Below are 19,010 nucleotides of genomic sequence, written 5' to 3' on the forward strand. Positions count from 1 at the left end.
CGGCCAGTGTAGCTCAGTGGTTAAGCGTCGACCCATGAACCAGGAGGTCACTGGTTCAATTCCCCATCAGCACACATGCCTGGGTTGCAGGCTTGATCCCCAGTAGGGGGCGTGCAGGAGGCAACCAACAGATGACATTTCTCTCTCATCTTTGATGTTTCTATCTCTCTATCCTTTTCCCTTCCTCTCTCTCTAAAAATCAATAAAAACATTTAAAAACAAACAAACTGGAAACTAGGGAAGAAACCCACTGATCAGTCTGCAGTCTCTGGGCGAGTTGTTAAACTCACCTAGGTCTATGGTCGGGCTGAGCGAACTCAAAGGTCCTTCCAGCCTTACTGTTTCATGAAAACTTCAAAATACTACCAGGACAAAATAGGTCTAAAATAATTTTTATACTTATGGTGTCAGTAATAAAGTTCACATACAGGCACTATAAAAGCTTCAATTTTATTTTTTTTATATTACCTTATTTTATGTAAGTCACTGTCTACTTTGTTTTCTAAATTCCTGCAATAAATGTTGTCAGTTTTATAATCAAGAAAAAGATTTCACTAAAATCAGAGAAAAAGGAATAAAGAAAAAGAGAAGTTTAATCAAGAATAAGATAAAGTTTAATCTGATGTGGAAAGTTTAAAACAAAATTTCCTCCCTTAAGAAAAACAGAAACTGAGGTTACTTTCCAAGTAAGTAAGGTGAGCAGCAGATTAATCTACTAATTTAGGAATAACAGTCTTCAGCTCGGAGGATGTTTGGCAATGCAAAGTGAAAAAACCTGGGCGGCCCTGTGAACGCAGACAAACTCCACCCTCTCTGAAAAGTGGCACCGAGCAGAGCAAAGCCAGGGGGACTACCCTGGCGGAGGTGGCTTCAAGTTCATCTTCAGGTTCCTCGTAGGGGAAGATGCTGACTTACCTCTTTCTGTAGATTAGAAAGCTGAGATGAAAGGCTCTCGATTCTCATACGACTTTCCATCAGTTCTTCCCTGGCACTGTTCACAGAAGACGTGTTCATCTCTGACGAGAGCCTGGCATTCTCGAGCTAAAAGGAGAAGCAAGCGATAGTCAGCCTTATCTTTGTGAAATGGAACACACAAATGAGGAAGCATGAGTCACCTCAAGGCATTTCATTTCAAACCTCAGCCCTGCTGGTAACTGGTTGATGAAACAGGAAGAGCATCATGAAGTTGGCTGACACGGGAAAAGTTACCGTAAGTGTTTCAATGTGTGAGCTTTAACAATGCTCACATACCTGGGTCTTTGCCCAACGTGTCTTATTCCAACATTTTGTCCATTATATCTCTAATGTCTCGGATAATACTGCTAAAAGGAGACTGGACAGTAGCAATTTAACCATGTAGGAAAACAAACATCGCATATCTCTAACCCACCAAATAATACAGAATATAAAGAAAATAGGCAGAAAGCACTAATTGATAAATTACTTGAAACCAGAGAGAAACACTTCCTTTCAGAAGCAAAAATAAATAAAAAATAAATAAAAAACCCAGCTCCTCAGGTAATTCAATATCCTATTCCTCCAAATGCCCATAATATTTATTCTGCATGTGCTCAGCACGCTTTCATGTACGCCGTCTCTCCCCTGGCTTCCTTTGAGGCCACAGTCCATGTGATGGACCGATCCTTACTTTGACTCCTCCACTGCCCAGCACAATGCCTTGCACTGAACAAGTATTGGGCAATTGAATATGGGGTTTAAAGGACCTCTCCCTTCCACCAACCAACTACTGCATCATAAAATGGATTAAAAGCACATGAACAGTGTAAGGCCATGCAACAGATATTATTTTCAATACCTCTATGACCCTAACTTTCTAAACCTTCACTAATAATTCTTTCTAATCAAAACATGTAACATTTACCACATTGGGGTAATATCATTTCCTAGGAAAGCTTGTACTCGTTGGTGATTTGATGGATTTTTGCATGGTCTGCTAATACAAGTTTTATAATATTTTTTCAATTAATAATAGTGTCAGAGGAAGAAATGTCAGACTTTCCATTTGGCCTTTGTTCAAAAAAGCCCCAACTGTGTGTACGCTGATGCCATGGAGGTCAGAACTAAATGCAGCCCAGCGTTCGTTTATAATCGTATGGATGCACAGGACAGCGTGATTAGCACTTGTTATTGAAAGAAAACTGTTTTCAGATGTCTTGGGTTTTACTGCTAGGACATGACATGACTGATCAGTGGAACAAAAAGATAAACCCTCATCTCAGATAAAATTAGAATAATCCTACTTCCTTTTAATAATTTCTAGTTAACATTTACTTAGCATGTGGTGAAAGCCAGGGGGTAGCGGGTGGGGGAGGAGGAGAGTCACTGGGGAGAAAAGAGAGATATCTGTAATACTTTTAGCAACAAAGATAAATTAAAAAAAGAAAACTAGAACAGAGCAAACATCAGGTGGCTGAGGTCATGGCTCAGAGCAGGCGTCCTCAAACTACGGCCCGCGGGCCACATGCGGGTGTTTTTGCAGTTTTGTTTTTTTGCTTCAAAATAAGGTATGTGCAGTGTGCATAGGAATTTGTTCATAGTTTTTTTTAAACTATAGTCCGGCCCTCCAATGGTCTGAGGGATAGTGAACTGGCCCCGTTTAAAAAGTTTGAGGACCCCTGTCTCAGAGTTTGAACCTGCCCACCGAAGCGACCCTTACTTTGGCGTGGTAAGTCTGCTCCAGCTCCTCCTTGTACATCTTGACCTGGGCATCGTGCTGCTCGCGCATCTCGTGAAGGGCTTGAGCCAGCTTGTACTCATACTCAATCTGACGCCCGGAATCCACCTCTACCAAGCGAGTTTCATGCTTCCTTCTGGTCTCATTAATCTCCTGGGGGGAAAGGGGGGGGGGAATATATAAAATCAAGTTGCTTACCATGGCGGCATTGGTACAAGTGTGAGTGGCATCAGAGCCACCTGGAGTTTTAGGCACCCACCCTCGCATCTGTCCTAGCAGGCATGTGAGTATAGCTTTTTGCCTTCATTTTCAAATCAGAAGATTTCAAGAATGAAACTAATAAAGAAATGGCAGCATCTCAAGCCCTGAGAATTTTATATTTCTTTTCAGTAGCACAGCTATTTATTTCTCTGAAGGCAAGAAATGACCTGGGAGATGTACTAAAGTACCATGCAATTATGCATAACTATGTACACTGAATAGTAATCGGTTTTCTAAATTGTCATATTGATGATCCTAAGGACACCTCTGAGAAAAATCCACATGAAAAGTTCAACTTGTAGGGACAACTTCAACTAGAAGATTTGTGCATAATAAAACTCTTTTCTTAGACATACTAAGATGCAATAATAGGCAGAGCAAGCTAATTTACATGAGTTATTGTAAGAGCTGCTGCTGAGGTATCAATACCAACTGATACAGAATCTTAACCATTAGCACTTTACTATCTTGAGTATTTGTGACAATTCACTGTTAAAGAATAGAATGTAGGCATAATCTTTTGCTCTACGTTTTAAGGAACTGTCCAAAACTAGAATGTCTAGAAACACAAGCCCGGGAGTCAAGTTTCCATTCCAGCTTCCAGCTCTGAAAATACAACAGATCGTTCTTTAATGACAATAATTAAAGAGGCCACAAGAGGGGGGTATAACCCACTGAAGTTCTTGTTCCCGTATCATCTTACCGCAAGTGTTTTCCTATGCCTTTCCTCATCTTTCTTTTAACACTTCTTTGCAGAGGAAAATGCATTGGACAGAACCCGAAAACCAGGTTCAAATTCTAGTTCTGCTATTAACCTCCCAGGGCTCACATCTTTTTAATGAAGTGAAAAGCATGCAAATGAAAGGTTTAGTTCAGCAAATGTTGAGCACATACTAATAATTTTGCCCTTTGTCTACCTCCCTTCCTCCTCTTCCTGGTTTTCTCCTTCCATTCTTGCCCCTTTTACTGTTCCTGATAAGGAACTTAGGTATATTTATGGAATAGAATGATATCTTCCATGTAAAAAAAAAAAAAGGGAATATTTTAAATTCATTCTCAAATAAGGCAAAAGCTAACAAGATGTTCCCCAACGATGTACATTAGAAAGCTGAGATGAAAGTCCACGCACAGCATCAGAATAAGTGGTGGTACATTACAAACAATTTTAACATAACAAAACAAAGATGTCGTCAACTTAATATAAAAATATCTCCATTTATAAAGCAAAACTGTCGTTAACAAGTATATAGTAGTATCACTAGTTTACAAGTAGCTTTCACACACAATATTCCATTTTGATCTTCTCCACTGCTTGAAGAAAAAAAAACAGCAAGTATTTCATTTTTAAATTAAAAAACAATTCAAGGGTTGCCCAAAGGCAGAATGTTTGGGAGTGCTCTTAGTCCCAACAATACCTATTTTAATACTCTATCATTATGAAAGTGGTCAGATTTCTAATATTTTTCTACAATAAAAAATTTAACTTATACAATAAATTCCTATTTTCAAATCATTGTTAATTATTGTTTTCAATATTATATTACCGCTACAAACATTTAATTACTTAACTGCATGTTTGCTCTGGGTTCATGCCAACCCTCTTCAATTTGGAGGAAATATACATCTCCCTTTCTCCAATTTTATTACTTCTTTTTTGGCAACACTTGCTGCCTTCAGCCCCCAAGGTTTGACCACAGAAGTTAAGGCGTGTAAATGATACCTTAAAATACACACAGACAGCTATAAGTGCTATGGGCACCAGCCTTCAAGAAGGCTCCCAGCGGCTGCTGCCTCCTGGCATTCACGCCCTGCGCCATGGTGGGAGTGCGAGATGGAGAGTGAAGACAGATCACTTCTGGGATGAGCTTCCAGGAGATAATGAGGCCTCTGTCTTGCTCTCACTCCTCCCTCATCGCCGCTCTTGGGAGAAGCCACACCGTGAGCAGCCCTCGGGAGAAGCCCTCGTAGAACTAACAGCTCCTGCCCACAGCCTGTGAATGAGCTGGGGAGCAGTTCCTCCAGCCCAGGAGAAAGCCTGACTGTAACCTCACGAGAGACCCTGAAGCATAACCATCCAGGGAGGCAGCTCTCAGAATCCCGACCTCCAGAAACTGTGAAATAATAAAGGTCTGTGGTTTTAAGCTGCTAAGTGTTGGAGTAATCTGTTAGGCAGTAATACACAACTAATACAAATGCTTAAACGGTAATTAACTGCTGTGACTAAGCCTTTATAAATCAGATGAAGTAAAATCATACCTGTTTTCTCATTCGCAGCCTTTTGGCAGCAGTGCCTTGAAAAATTTACCTACAAAATTTCTCCCATTATTTACATATAAAGATATAACAAAGCCTTTTGGGATCCCTCCGTTCCTTGAAAAAGTAAACTTATACATAGTTACCTCCTCATACATGTTTTTACGGAACTCCAAGTCCTCGGTAAGGCTCTGACAGCGATTCTCCAAATCCACTTTAAGCAGAGTTTCATCAGCTAACTGTTTTTTGGCAGCAGTCAAGGAGGCTTCCAACTAACATAAGGAAAAAGAATTGATGGAAATTATACAGCAATCATATAGTAATAAACTTAATAGATATGGATGGAATCCAAACAAGTATTACAACTTCTATGTATGAGAGTCCCTCATGGTAACTTTTATCCTTAACTGTGTGTTCAGTTGCTGTCTCACCCACAGAGTGCCACACCAAAACACCTCTCAAATCTGGTAACTGGCAGCAGGGAATGAACAGAGACTGCTGACTTACATTTCAAACGCAAGCCCAAGATTTAGCTACCACTTTCATCGTTTCCTGTGGCAGAGCACCGTATGACACCTTCTCTTTTCCTACCTCACATTTTGTTACAATGAAATAGGCTTTGAGAGCAAGAAGCAGAAGGAGCATAATCAAGACACAGTGACTAAAGAGTGGAGGTGCTTTGAATATTAGCTACCTCGAGACCATCAGATAAGCCATAAAATAATCAAAATAAATTTTTTAAAATAATACAAAATAAACTTAAAAATCAATCAACCAAGAGAGGTAAGGCAATTACCCTGCCGCATATGGCTCAAGAGCAGCAGTTACTGACCTGGGCAATCTGATCCTTCAGATCCTCCAATTCGCCCTCTAAACTTTTCTTGTCACCAAGTGCAGTGGCCAGAGCCGCATCTTTAGAATTCAGTGCTGCTTCATATTCTCGGAGCTTCATCTGGGCTCCATTAAGATCAGATTCTTTCTTAGCGTAACTGCAAGACAAGTGAGGAAGCACAAGACATCAAATTCTACCCCTGACTTGAGGCCTTCTCCCACCCTGCTTAGGGGGAAACGGAAGAGGCCGTTTATCTAAAAGCTGCCATAACCTGCTAAAATCAGAGAAGCAATTCAGGAGCACTGTATCTCCAGTTTTGGGTGGACAACAGCTTTCCCTTTCAGTAATTTCCCAACAGAAGTCCACGGGGACCAATGTACCACAATCCTGGTTATCTCTGAGAAAGAACACATGTGCCCCTTGTTCTATAAAAAGGAATTACATGTTTCTGTAAGAAGACTCTCTTTTTTTACATATATTTCTTAATCTATTAGTCAAATCACAATTCAGTTCTTCTTGTATAAAGATGCACTGAGGGGGAGGAATCAAAATAAAACAAAAACGGAATTTCTTCTAACTTCTTACTGGCTATCGCATCCACTAGGGGCTCTTACGCCATTGCCGTCAAACACACAGAGGGGCCTGCAGCCTGGAGGCAAAGTCAGTCGTGGTTTTGGGTTCTATTCCTACAGTCTTACCACTAAGTCCCCCAACTGTACCCTTCAGTTTTTCATTGTTAAAATATTGTATGGATTCCATCCAGTAGTATGCTGGTAAATGTTTAATAACCAACATTGATGTGGTGGTGGGGGCGTTGGCATGTATGAGACATATATGCAGGCATGTATATATGATTCTCAGACATTTTTTTAAAATAAATATTTATTATTTTTAATACAATGAATATTACAAACCAAGATGAAAAGGACCTATAAATCAAGATATAAGGTGAGATTAAACAAGTGAAAATAAAGTTATTATAAAAAGCAATTTTGTAACTTGGTATCATATAGAAACTCCCTTGATATAAGAACTAACTGACCCCAAGCTTGCAAGCACTTTCCATTCCTTACATAGGAGGTGATTTTTAGGACTTCCTTAACTATAAATTAGAGTCTCTGAAGAAAAATTAATTATTTTAGTTTATATTATTAACTACCCAAAAAATGAGATCTAAATTGAGGTTTCTTTTTCTTTTAAATGTCACTTTTTATTAACTGGAGTTCTATATTATAATATTAAGGCTCCTTTGGATATATTTTGTCAAATAATTACCTCTTAAAGAAAAGTATTTTTTCATTCAAATAATTCTATTGTCATTAATTAGAAATTAATATCAAAATTCTCAATATATGCTCTTAATTAAAACTGCAATTGTAGAAGATTATTTCTACTACTAATGTTTGAGTGGGCTAAAGAGAAAATTTTAATTAACAGAAATTTTTTTAAATCTGTAATATTAAAATAAAGTGAACAAATCTGTCCAAAGGATAAGCAAATATAAAGAGAAGATTTAATAGTATTCCTTTCTTACTCATTTTGGTATCATAAAACAACTATATTCATAAAATCTCAGCAGTCATATCAGGTTTTTCTTAAATCCTTTATTTAAAAAAAACCACAAGGTGGCAACCTTTCACTGAAGATTTGTGGGAAAAAATCAAATATATTTTTTTAATCCCATGTAGTCATTAATTTATAACCAAAAAGAATGCCTTGTTATGACAATTGCTGGGTCCTAGCTGGGAACTCCACAGAACAGAATCAATGCTTGTGGAGGAGCTATTATTTTATCCCACTGTTGAAATGACCAGAGCTGGGCAGGAATACATATTATAATGCATATGATTTTTTAAAATGTTATGTATTCCACAATATTTACAAAAGCTACTGGCTCAAATTACTTAACAATTACGAACACTCTACTGCACCACTGTTTAATATTTAAATCTCATATCATAATGTGGTACTTTGCAATGGCAGGGGAGTGAACCGCGCTTCCCAGAAACCAAATAGCCCACCAAGGATACTGAACACACACAAACACAGACACATAATATCACTCCAACTTCACAGATCCTCCAATTCTGTGTTTTACTTCATTGATTTAATGGATATAATTAATGTACATGGTTCCAGATCCAGAATGCTAAACCACAAATGAAAGATACTGCGCAACACCTTGTGGAGTACAGGAAATACGAGGAGCCAAAAAAATTAAGAGAGTGCACCTAATGACTAGAATACCCTGGCTTCTTCAACAAAAATCATGACCAGATATGACAAGGAGTGGACTAAAGGGGATGAGTAGGATATGCTATAAATGTGTGGTACCTGGAGTCACCCAAGGTAACAGCTGAAAGTTGATGTCAAGTTCTTAGTTACTTATACCGCTGTTATTTTGTAAAAATATACATTGTTCCATTACAGATTCTTTCCTAAAGCTGTAACTTTGACATTACTGAACATATTAGGAAGATACAAATCAGAATTAGAAGTGTGCTTAAAATTGTTTTCCATGTTTACATGCCCTGGCTCAAGGGGAAAGAGGAAGAGAGTTGGATACTATGTCTGCTTCTTGCACATCTATGTTACACTTATCATACAAGTCTGTACTTGTGCAAGTACTTAGCTACCTCAAGAGACTGAGAACTCATTGAGGGTTCTACATGGACAATCTAAACTAATAAAAGAAAAAGATGCAAATTGACTTACCTTTGCAACACCCACCAGCCAATCAGGAGTGAGTATGCAAATTAACCCAACAAAGAAGGTAGATTAATTTGCATACACAGGCACTGAGCAGCCGGGCCGGGGCAGGGTGGGACACTTGTGTCATCACCATGGCAACGATGCAGGCGTTCTGCACCGCCCCACCAGCTCCAGGCCTCTGGGCAGTGTGGGAAGGAAGAAAGGCAGCTCTGGCCTGAGAGAAGGTGGTGCCGCAACCAGGGGAAGGAAGGCCCATTCTTGCACGAATCTTCGTGCATCGGGCCTCTATAGTTTATAAATGGTAGTCTCAAATAGTCTCCCCCAAAACCCATTCTGCCTCTTTTTTTTTTTTTTTAATTGATTTTTAACAGAGAGGAAGAGAGAAGGGATAGAGAGCTAGAAACATCGATGAGAGAGAAACATCGACCAGCTGCCTCCTGCACACCCCCCACGGGGGTGTGCCCGCAACCAATGTACATGCCCTTGACCGGAATCGAACCTGGGACCCTTCAGTCCGCAGACCGACGCTCTATCCACTGAGCCAAACCGGTTTCGGCCCATTCTGCCTTTTTTATGCTATGTAAAATATCATGTATTTTCCTAAAAATAAATAAATAACTGTGATACTTTTATAATCTCTAAAAGTTGCATTCCTAGATGTCCTCCCTATCGTCGGCCAATCTCCTAGGTTAGATGGATAATGAAAAAATTCATAAGATTACACTCGATCAGAAGCCATGAATCAGTGAGTTTTATGGGCCACATAAGCTGCCAAAATACCAAGGCCCTGCAGCAAGTTAACATCTTGAACATAATCTTGTCCGTTTTCTAACAGCCATATTATTTTTCATTCATTAAAAGTCCTGCAGGAAGTCCTGACCTAACTGTCAGTCCCTGAACTAAGTGCAGAAACCTGCAGAACTGACATCCTAAACCACACACAGCAATTGGCTGCAGCTCTCACCCAAGCAGATGAACAACTGACAATGCCCAGGAACGGAGAGCGACTTAGACAGGAATACAGGGCCAGTGGGCATTCCTCTTTGACTATGTTTCATAACTGGATTTGTTCAGTATGACTGACCTGCCTAAGGTAGTCCTACCTCCAGATAAGGTAGGACTTTCTGTGTTTTCACCTAAATTCAACATGTGCATCTAACACTAAAAATATGCACACTACATATAAGTCAAAAACATACCCATTTACTGTAGATGTTTACAGAAGAACCAATATTCCAACTGCAGAAGGGAGAGAGATTTATAAAGTATAGTTGACAATGGAAAAAATATCCTCGGGTGAGGATTAACAAAAATAAAGGGGAAAAAAATGTAGTTGATATTCTATACTAATTAAGAATGCCCTGTCCTAACTGGTTTGGCTCAGTGGACAGAGCGCCGGCCTGCAGACTGAAGGGTCCTGGCTTCGATTCCAGTCAAGGGCACATGCCTGGGATGTGGGCTCGATCCCCAGTAGGGAGGCGTGCAGGAGGCAGCCAATCAATGATTCTCTCATCATTGATGCTTCTATCTCTCTCTCCCTCTCCCTTTCTCTCTGAAATCAATAAAAATATTTTTAAAACAAAACAAAAACCCCACAGAGTTACATTAAGCAATTCAATTTCAGAGACCTAAATCATAAATGATCTCTTAGTTGGCTGAATAACATACCTAGAAAAAGCTATATAAAGTTAGTTTCTGGCTAATAAATGTCATCTCCATAAAATTTGCCAAAGATTATGATACTGCATATATAAAAAAGTGGACAGGGGCAATTATTTGTGTTTAATAAATGCTTGCTCAATGAATAAAATCTGTTGGAAGTATCGGTGCTTATGGAAAAATCCATCCAAGGTATAATATTGATGTCATAGACTTAATCCTATAGCCTTTTAAAAGGCTATACATTCTAAATTTAAGGGATTTAAAAACCAGACTTAGCAAAAACGGTTCTATTAAAATTGTTATTTTTAATCATATCCACAAAGATTTTTCTTTAAAGTAGATTTTAGAGAGGAAGGGAGAGAGAGTAACATCGACGTGATTGGTTGCTTTCTGTATGCACTGCCTGGGCATCAAACTCACCTCCTGGGATTTTGCCCTGACCAGGAATAGAGCCCATCACCCTATGGCGAACAGGACATGGCTCCAACCAGCTGAGCCGTAGCAGCCAGGGTGCAAACAAGGATTTTTAAATCCCTCAAAACAGACCCACTCTATATGGAGAACAGGGCCAATCAGACCGGCTGTTTGAGCTCTTTGCTTTAATTTACCTTACGGTTCCTCTGAACAGCTGTCTCATGGCAGCTGAACACCACTCAACACTAGTTGGTTATTCCAGTGACTATCAGATCATTCAGCTTCTGAGGCTCTCTTCACCCTTCAGAATGAACATGCCCTTTATCTAGCCATGGCCCGGGCTTTTAGAGAGAAAATAGCCTTTTTCTGGAACTTTATTTTTGAAACTTTATTAAGATAAAGTTATTAATATGCCCAAACAAAAACTTCCTGTCCTAAAATTTGTATGAAACTACAAAAAAAAATCCCAAATAGCCAAAGCAATCTCGAGGAAAAAAGAACAAAGCTGGAAGTATCAGTTTCTGATTTCAAACTATACTACAAGGCTATAGTAATCAAAACAGTATGATATTGGAACAAAAACATACACAGACCAATAAACAGAACTGAGAGCCCAGAAATAACCCTTACAAATACGGATACAAATTAGATTCTCTAATGCATCTATAAGTATATAAAAGAAGAAAAGTGTCTTGGGGCCACCTTCTTTGCCCTTGCGCAATTTTTCTGCTAACGTGCAAGGTCCTTAAAACCTGACGTTTTTCTGTCCTTATGTCTATCACACACACACACACACACACACACACACACACACACTACAGTAACTTTGCAGTACATTTTGAAAACAGGAATTGAGTCCTCCCTCCAATTTTGTTCTAATAACATTTCCTTTATCAGTTTATATCACAAATGCTTAGCTGAATGAAATGTGTATTTTATGTGCATTTCCATATGTATTTTAAAGTCATCCTGTCAATTTCTGCAAAAAAAAAAAAAGGTAGCTGTGATTTTGATAGAGATAGCATTGAATCTGTAGGTCAACTGGGGGAGAATTACCATCTTAATATTAAGTCTTTCAATCCATAAACATGGAATGTCTTTCCATTTATTTAGGTTTTCTTTCATTTCTTCCAACAATATCTTATAGTTTTCAGTGTACAAGTCTTGCACTTCCTCTGTTCAATTTATTCCTAAGCATTTCATTCTCTTTGAGTCTGTTGAAAATGGAGTTTTTGTAATTTCATTTTTGGACTGTTTATTGCTAGTGTACAGAAACACAATTGAGTTTTGTACCTTGTTCTTATATCCTGTAACCTTGCTGAACTTGTTTATTAGCTCTCCAGATCTTTCTGTTTTTTTATGGATTCCCTAGGATTTCCTACTTATGAGATTATCATCTGTAAATAGACATAGTTTTACTTCTTCCTTTCCAATCCAAATGTCCTTTATATCTTTTTCTTGCCTAAGTGCCCTAGTTCGAACCTCCAGTACAATGGTGAATAAAAGTGGTGAGTGGGCAATCTTGCCTCATTCCTGATCTTAGGGAGAAAGCAGGCAGTCTTAAGTATGGAGTTAGCTAGATTCTTCAAAGATAACCCTTTATCAGGTTAAGAAGTTCCCTTTTATTGATTTGAGTATTTTTATTATGAAAGAGTAGTATACTTTGTCAAATACTTTTTCTGCACCTATTGAGATGATTATAGGGGTTTTGTGCTTCATTCTATTAACATGGTGTGTTACATTCTTGACTTTCCTAGACGGACCAACCTTGCACTCCCAGGACAAATCCCGCTTGGTGATGGTACGTAATCCTTTTACACATGGGTGGGTTTGTTTTGCTAGCATTTTGGGGGGAATTTTTGCACCTATATTCATAAGGGTGAAATTTTTCTGAAACAGTCCATTTTGTTTGCTGGGTGTCACGAGGCAGTTGTCCACACAACAGCCGTGGCAGCTTCCTGGTCCTGAACTGCAGCTATGTGCTGCTTTCTTAAATTCAGTCGTTCTAGTCATGGCCTCAGACATTAAAGCTCCCAAAGAAGGTAAATTCTACAGTGTTCCAGCCCTATGTTGTGGGGGGCAGAGGAGTGGGGGGAGGTGGAAGAAGGTATAGGGGGGACAGATGGTGATGATTCGACTCTTTCCCTACCTCTCGGGCTATTATTTACCATCTCCTCGGCCTCGGCCTCATATGTAGATGTTTTCCATGTCTCTGACTTTGCCCCTCTTCTCTTTTCTCTACCCCCAAATATCACCCATGCTCCAATCCAAGCCTCTCTTCAGAGCTCAGGAGAGGTACTCCAAATTGCCACTGACATCTCCACCTGGAAGTCCACTCAGTCACTAATCCTGAGTACGGTCCCCCAAACCTGTTCCTTCCCCATCAATTTCTGTTAAGAGCAACACTATCTCCCCCGGCACCTAGTCATGGAAATAGTCACCTTAGATTCTATTCTTCCTAACCCCACAAATCTACTTTCTGTCCTTTTCCATTGCCTACCTCAGTTCAGGAGTCACCTCATTACTCCCCAAGTGTCCTTACTAGTGTTTTTACCTCTACTCTTATTTCCTTCCACAGAATAGCCATACATATGTCACTCTTATGCCTAAAATTCTTGAGGCACCTCATTACATAAAAGCCAACCCTATATATAAACACCTTGTTTATATATATACTAGTGGCCCAGTGCACGAAATTTGTGCACGGGGGCTGGGGGGAGGGTGGTATCCCTCAGCCCAGCCTGCACCCTCTCCAATCTCAGACCCTTAGGGGAATAACTGGCAAGTCGGACAGCCCTCTCACAATCCAGGACCACTGGCTCCTAACCACTCACTGCCTGCCTGCCTGATCGCCCCCTAACTGCTCCCCTGCTGGCCTGATCACCCCCAAGGCTTTTATTAGTATAGATGGCTCTAGTTCAATGACCTATTTGCCATCCAGGACAACACCCTCTCTCAATGTTTTCCTTTAGATGTCAACTCCTACTTACTTCCCAACACTCAGCTCAGACATCACTACCTCCCCAATTCCCCTGAGACATCTTTGAAACCTTTGCAAAGCTCCTAGTCGGCCTTGGGTGGTAGTCTCTGTCCACCCATAGCACTATGTGGTTACTGCTCAGCACTTATTACACTGTAATAGTGTATCACATTTAAAGTATCACAATACTGTAGTATTTGTTGTCTACCTTCTACACTAGACTGGAAGCAACTTGATAACAGGGACTGAGCGTCCCAGCCCTCTATCCCCAGCATCTGGCTCAAGGCCTGGCACATAGTGCCTGTTCCACAAATGTGTGCTTAATATAAATGAAAAGAACATTTCTATCATGACTACTAAAGATTACACCGAGATTTTTAATTTCTTTTAAAATTGTTAAAGCATTGAGTAAAGCAGGAGAGTAGCTTTTTAAGAAGGAAGGAAAAAAAGAGTTCTCTTTCAATAATTCATCTTCACCCCTTTCCCAATTAGCAAACAAAGCCCCGAGTTAGTTGAAACTATGGCTTCCATTACTACACTCTCCTGACATCCAAAATTACAATCCTAGGAGCTATGAACTATCAAATTAAACACACACACACACACACGGTACCATTTCCAAAAGCAACCGCCAAACGGACCTGAAAAGTAACCATCTGCGTAAGACAAGTCCCAAGAACAGATGACAGTACTCTGAGCCTGCTTCATGAAAGTTGGTAATCAGAATAATACCTGCGCTGAGGTAAGGATTAAATGAGGCAATACTGGTAAAAACCTTATCACAATGCTCGAAGACGGAGCTAGAATCTATTTTAACCACCATTTATCTATCTGCTAAGTAATCCTATGCAAAGGACTTTACTTGAAGCCTCAAGTTTCCTCACTTATCACCAGGGTTATCATAAGGTTTAAAAGAGTGTTTATAGAGCATCTAGCATTGTACCTGGCAAGCACAATAAGCACAAAATGAATGTTGGCTCTTGTCCTGCATCTTACACAAGTATTTTAATCTCTCTAGGTTTCAATTTATATATTTACAAATGAATTGTTTAGATCAGATGATACAAGACCCAACAATAACAGTGCCGTAATTCTATCTATGATCAATAAACCCAAAAGCTACTGATGGCCAAAAATTAAATTTAAAAAGGCCCATTTAAATATATTAGCTAAAGAAAACCTCAGTTTTCATGTAGGCCTATACCAAAAATATTGGTAGAAATCTAAGATTATAACCTGAATTTTTATCTTTTTACTCCTTTATGCTAGCAACATGAGCATAATAAAAATGACCAAGAACCTTCAGAAATTAAAATTAAATTCATCCAAATAGGAAATGGACACTCGTCTGCTACTAGTGGCATCAAAAATTGGCAAAATTGTATAACTTTTATCTAGTGGTTAACATTTAACCAGTAAATTAGTTAATATTTAACCATTCAGTTAACCAGAGGAAAAATCCTAATATTGTCATGGCCCCTATGGCCTCTGAGAAATTGGGTAGCTGTACTTACCTGCAAAGCCTTAGTCACAGCAAAGTGAAGTGGCCAATAAAGGTTAGTGATGAGATCTTCAAAATATGTTCAGTAATGGTATCACACATTTACCGACGTGTAAAATGTTCATAAAATAGTGATGAATACAGGTTACATATCCACACTTATCATCAACCCATTGTTTTTGTTAATGTGATGGAGAGGAAAACTTTTAGGACTTATATTTCTGGGAGAAAGAACTAAGGGCGATTTTTATTTTCCTCTTGGTGTTTTATCCGTATTTTGTAGTTTTCCATAATGAACATATAATTTTTATGTAATAAAAACGTTAACTTTCAAAAATTCCCCACATATAACAGCCAAAACTATTGCTTACTCCTTACCCCAATTATACAGATGAGGAAATAAAGGCTCAAAGAACTAAGTGCCTATCCCAAGTCACCAAAAACAGGAAATTGCAACTTCAGGTGGAGCTTTTGTTTGATACTACCCTATCTCAGCCATTGTGATGGACATTGTCCCAGTCATACTTGCTAGTAGCAAGTCAGCATGCACATGCATTCTTACTTATGAAAACACACAAATCCAAATTTCCCTTGCCCTAGCCGGTTTGGCTCAGTGGATAGAGCGTCGGTTTGCGGACTGAAGGGTCCTGGGTTCAATTCCAGTCAAGGGCATGTATCTTGGTTGCGGGCACATCCCCAGTAGGGGGTGTGCAGGAAGCAGCTGATTGATGGTTCTCTCTCATCGATGTTTCTAACTCTCTCTCCCTCTCCCTTTCTCTCTGTAAAAAAATCAATAAAATATATTTTAAAAACAAACAAATTTCCCATCAGTAGTTTCCTTACTAATGTAGTAACAAATGCTGTTTTTCCCCAAAGGAATACACTAAGTATGCTGGATCCTTCTACCTCAAAACTATCTTTCTCAAATCAATGATGCTTGTGGATGGAGGTAGAAAGTCTACAAACGTTCAGATCCACATGTATCATGAGAAAACATAATCAACATTATCCTTTATTCTATTTGGAGAAAAAAAACTTTTATTTTCATAAGGTAAATTATATTTTTAAAGCATCAATTGTTTCTAAAAATATGAAATTATGCTATTATTATTAACAAAATTTGTGTACAATATGTCAAAGATTATTTTGAAAACATTGGCTTTCAAGCCTAACAACTGTTTCCTGGGCCATCCTTTTTCAAATGTGTGTGTGTGTGTGTGTGTGTGTGTGTTTAATGAAGGAACAGTGAGTTGCTCAACATCTCAAATGATCCTACAGCATTCATTATTTTAGAGACATACCAATGAGCCCCCATCACCATTTTTCTAATTCAGTTATAATTTTCAAAAAGAAACCTACAGTTAATTTTGCAGTTTTTCAAGCTTTAATATCTACCATAAACCAAATGAGGAATAAAAGTAAAGTTCTGAAGCCCTAGCCAGTTTGGCTCAGTGGATACCGCGTCGGTTTGTGGACTGAAGGGTCCTGGGTTCAATTCCAGTTAAGGGCATGTCCTTCAATTGCAGGTTCCCTGGCCCTGGTCGGGGTGCATGCAGGAAGCAACCAACCAATGTGTCTCTCTCACACTGATGTCTCTCTCTGTCTCTTCCTCTCCCTTCCACTCCCTCCAAAAGTCAGTGGGAAAATATCCTCAGGTGAGGATTAACCAAAAAAAAAAAGAAAAAGGAAGGAAGGAAGGAAGGAAGGAAGGAAGGAAGGAAGGAAGGAAGGAAGGAAGGAAGGAAGGAAGGAAGGAAGGAAGGAAGGAAGAGAGAGAGAGAGAGAGAGCAAGAGAGAGAGAGAGCGAGAGAGAAAGAGAGAGAGGAAGAGAGAAAGAGAGAGAAAATATAAATTTTAAAAAGAAAAAAATAACAAAATACAAATTGATAATCTCTTTTATGCATTTTTAGAGTTCTAAAACTTATATTTACATTAATTCATTTGGTAACAAAACCAGACCTGAATGAATGTGAGTCTATTTTTAGATGTCTTTCTCCACTTACTGTGACTATTAATATCCTTCCCTGCAGAAATATCTGTTTCAGGATGACGTGCTACCCTAGACCCCACTGGGGGTGTCATACACAGTATATGCATCATATGACCTTATTAAAATGGGAATTGTTCTTACTTCCAAAACACATCTAGCAGCAGGGGTTTTGCATAAGATTATGGACCCTTATCACTGAAGGAAAAAGAAATGTATGCAGCCACAAAATTAGTTACTGAAATCAACACAATTTTGTTGTATCTCCTTTTCCTGCATATTTGGTTAATACTGAAATTCTGAAATAGGTCAATCTTTCTTTACTTTTTTCTTTCAAGTGCTGACTGATGGCATACATCATCATTCTTGAAAACCCCAAAAAAGCTTCCAATGAAATATAAACTCGGACTGGTAGCTGTATCTTAGATCAGAGAGCTGTTGTTGGATGGATCTAAAGACCAGCTTCAGTGGAGGCTGTTGTCAAATTCTCTCCAGCAAGGCCAAGTGTCTCCATGAATTCTTCTGTCTTTGAGGTGTATTGTGTACTGAGGAAACCAAAGGGACTAAGTAATTTTGGAATCTATAATTCTCAAGACTGCTGACTTAATCTAAAACCATCAAAATGATAGACTGATTACAACACTCTGGCTCCAAATAAAAAGTTAAGTATAGAAAATTACTTTTAAGCAAATAAAAAACCTAAATGGACCAAAGAGAAATAAGACATTTCTTTCTTTTCATCATACAAATTGTACTTCAATTATTGCTCAAAATTAACTGATTTCCAAGATGATGATTTACTATGCACAGGTATTAGCCCCCCAACTAGACCATAATAAGAAAGCAGTAAAGTATTTGATGCACCAAAGTGAATAGGAAAAGAATCATTAGGTGACATTTCAGCAAATTTCTAGAATAAATGTAGATTAAAGTACCTGTCACAGAACATGAACACAGGAACAACAGGGGACAGTGAGGCACACTTAAAATAGAGGGATTAACTCACGGAACAGCTTTGCAGGTGGCCCTGCTCAGCACCCTTTACCTTAACTGCAGGCCCTCCAACAAGCTGGCCAGCAACACACCCTATTCAATCAGAGAGATCCTAATTTGTTCTTCTATTCAGAAAATACAGAGGAATTACCTGAGTGATAACAGCAGTAATACTCAACCAATACCTAGTGCTTCATTTGTAAATGTAGGATCAAAATCAGTAGCAAGAAGAAAAAAAAAACAAAAACATGTCAAACAAAAAGAATAAGTGACCAGAAAGGGAAAAGAGATAATCCAATTCACAGAAGAGAAATTTAAGAAGAAAACCTTAAATATTATCCTCAGAGTAAAGAAAACAATGCATTCTGAAAATAGAAACGGTATAAAATAAATACCTTTTCAAAAATATTTCTTAAAATTAAAAGTATGATTTTGCCTTTAAAATGTCACTATTGTGATGGAGAAAATAGACAAAGTAATTTCACAGAATGAAAAAAAAAAATTATGAGAAAAAAAGAAACCAAAGTGCTCAACATTCCAAATAGAGAAAACAAAGAAAACGGAGCACAGAAAAGGTATGGAATAAAGTAAGTTTCCCAAAGCTAAATAAAGATTGTGCTTACACTGAAGGGACCCACTTATAACAGCTAGGATGAGTGACAGAATAGCCATACCTAGCCCTATCACCATGCAATCTCAGGAAACCAAGATAAAAGAGAC

At 38.8% G+C, this 19,010-nt stretch overlaps 1 protein-coding gene and 1 long non-coding RNA gene across 3 annotated transcripts in view; one reads left to right on the forward strand and one right to left on the reverse strand.

The window, feature by feature from the left end:
- LMNB1 (lamin B1) overlaps nt 1-19,010 on the reverse strand; it is a 41,163-nt gene that overhangs the window by 16,982 nt on the left and 5,171 nt on the right. For both annotated transcript variants that reach the window (XM_008141359.3, XM_054714940.1), the window contains exons 2-5: nt 6,042-6,198; nt 5,356-5,481; nt 2,678-2,848; nt 916-1,041 (exon numbers count right to left, since the gene is read on the reverse strand). In XM_008141359.3, coding sequence (XP_008139581.1) covers nt 916-1,041; nt 2,678-2,848; nt 5,356-5,481; nt 6,042-6,198 — 580 coding nt within the window. The remainder of the gene's footprint in view (nt 1-915; nt 1,042-2,677; nt 2,849-5,355; nt 5,482-6,041; nt 6,199-19,010) is intronic.
- On the forward strand, nt 1,031-17,744 carry LOC129148827 (uncharacterized). Its single transcript, XR_008555799.1, has 3 exons — nt 1,031-1,210; nt 12,587-12,630; nt 17,636-17,744. It is a non-coding gene; the product is annotated as an uncharacterized LOC129148827 (long non-coding RNA).

This window comes from Eptesicus fuscus, chromosome 4 (genome assembly GCF_027574615.1).
Source record: "Eptesicus fuscus isolate TK198812 chromosome 4, DD_ASM_mEF_20220401, whole genome shotgun sequence".
In the NCBI taxonomy this organism is placed as follows: Eukaryota; Metazoa; Chordata; class Mammalia; order Chiroptera; family Vespertilionidae; genus Eptesicus; species Eptesicus fuscus.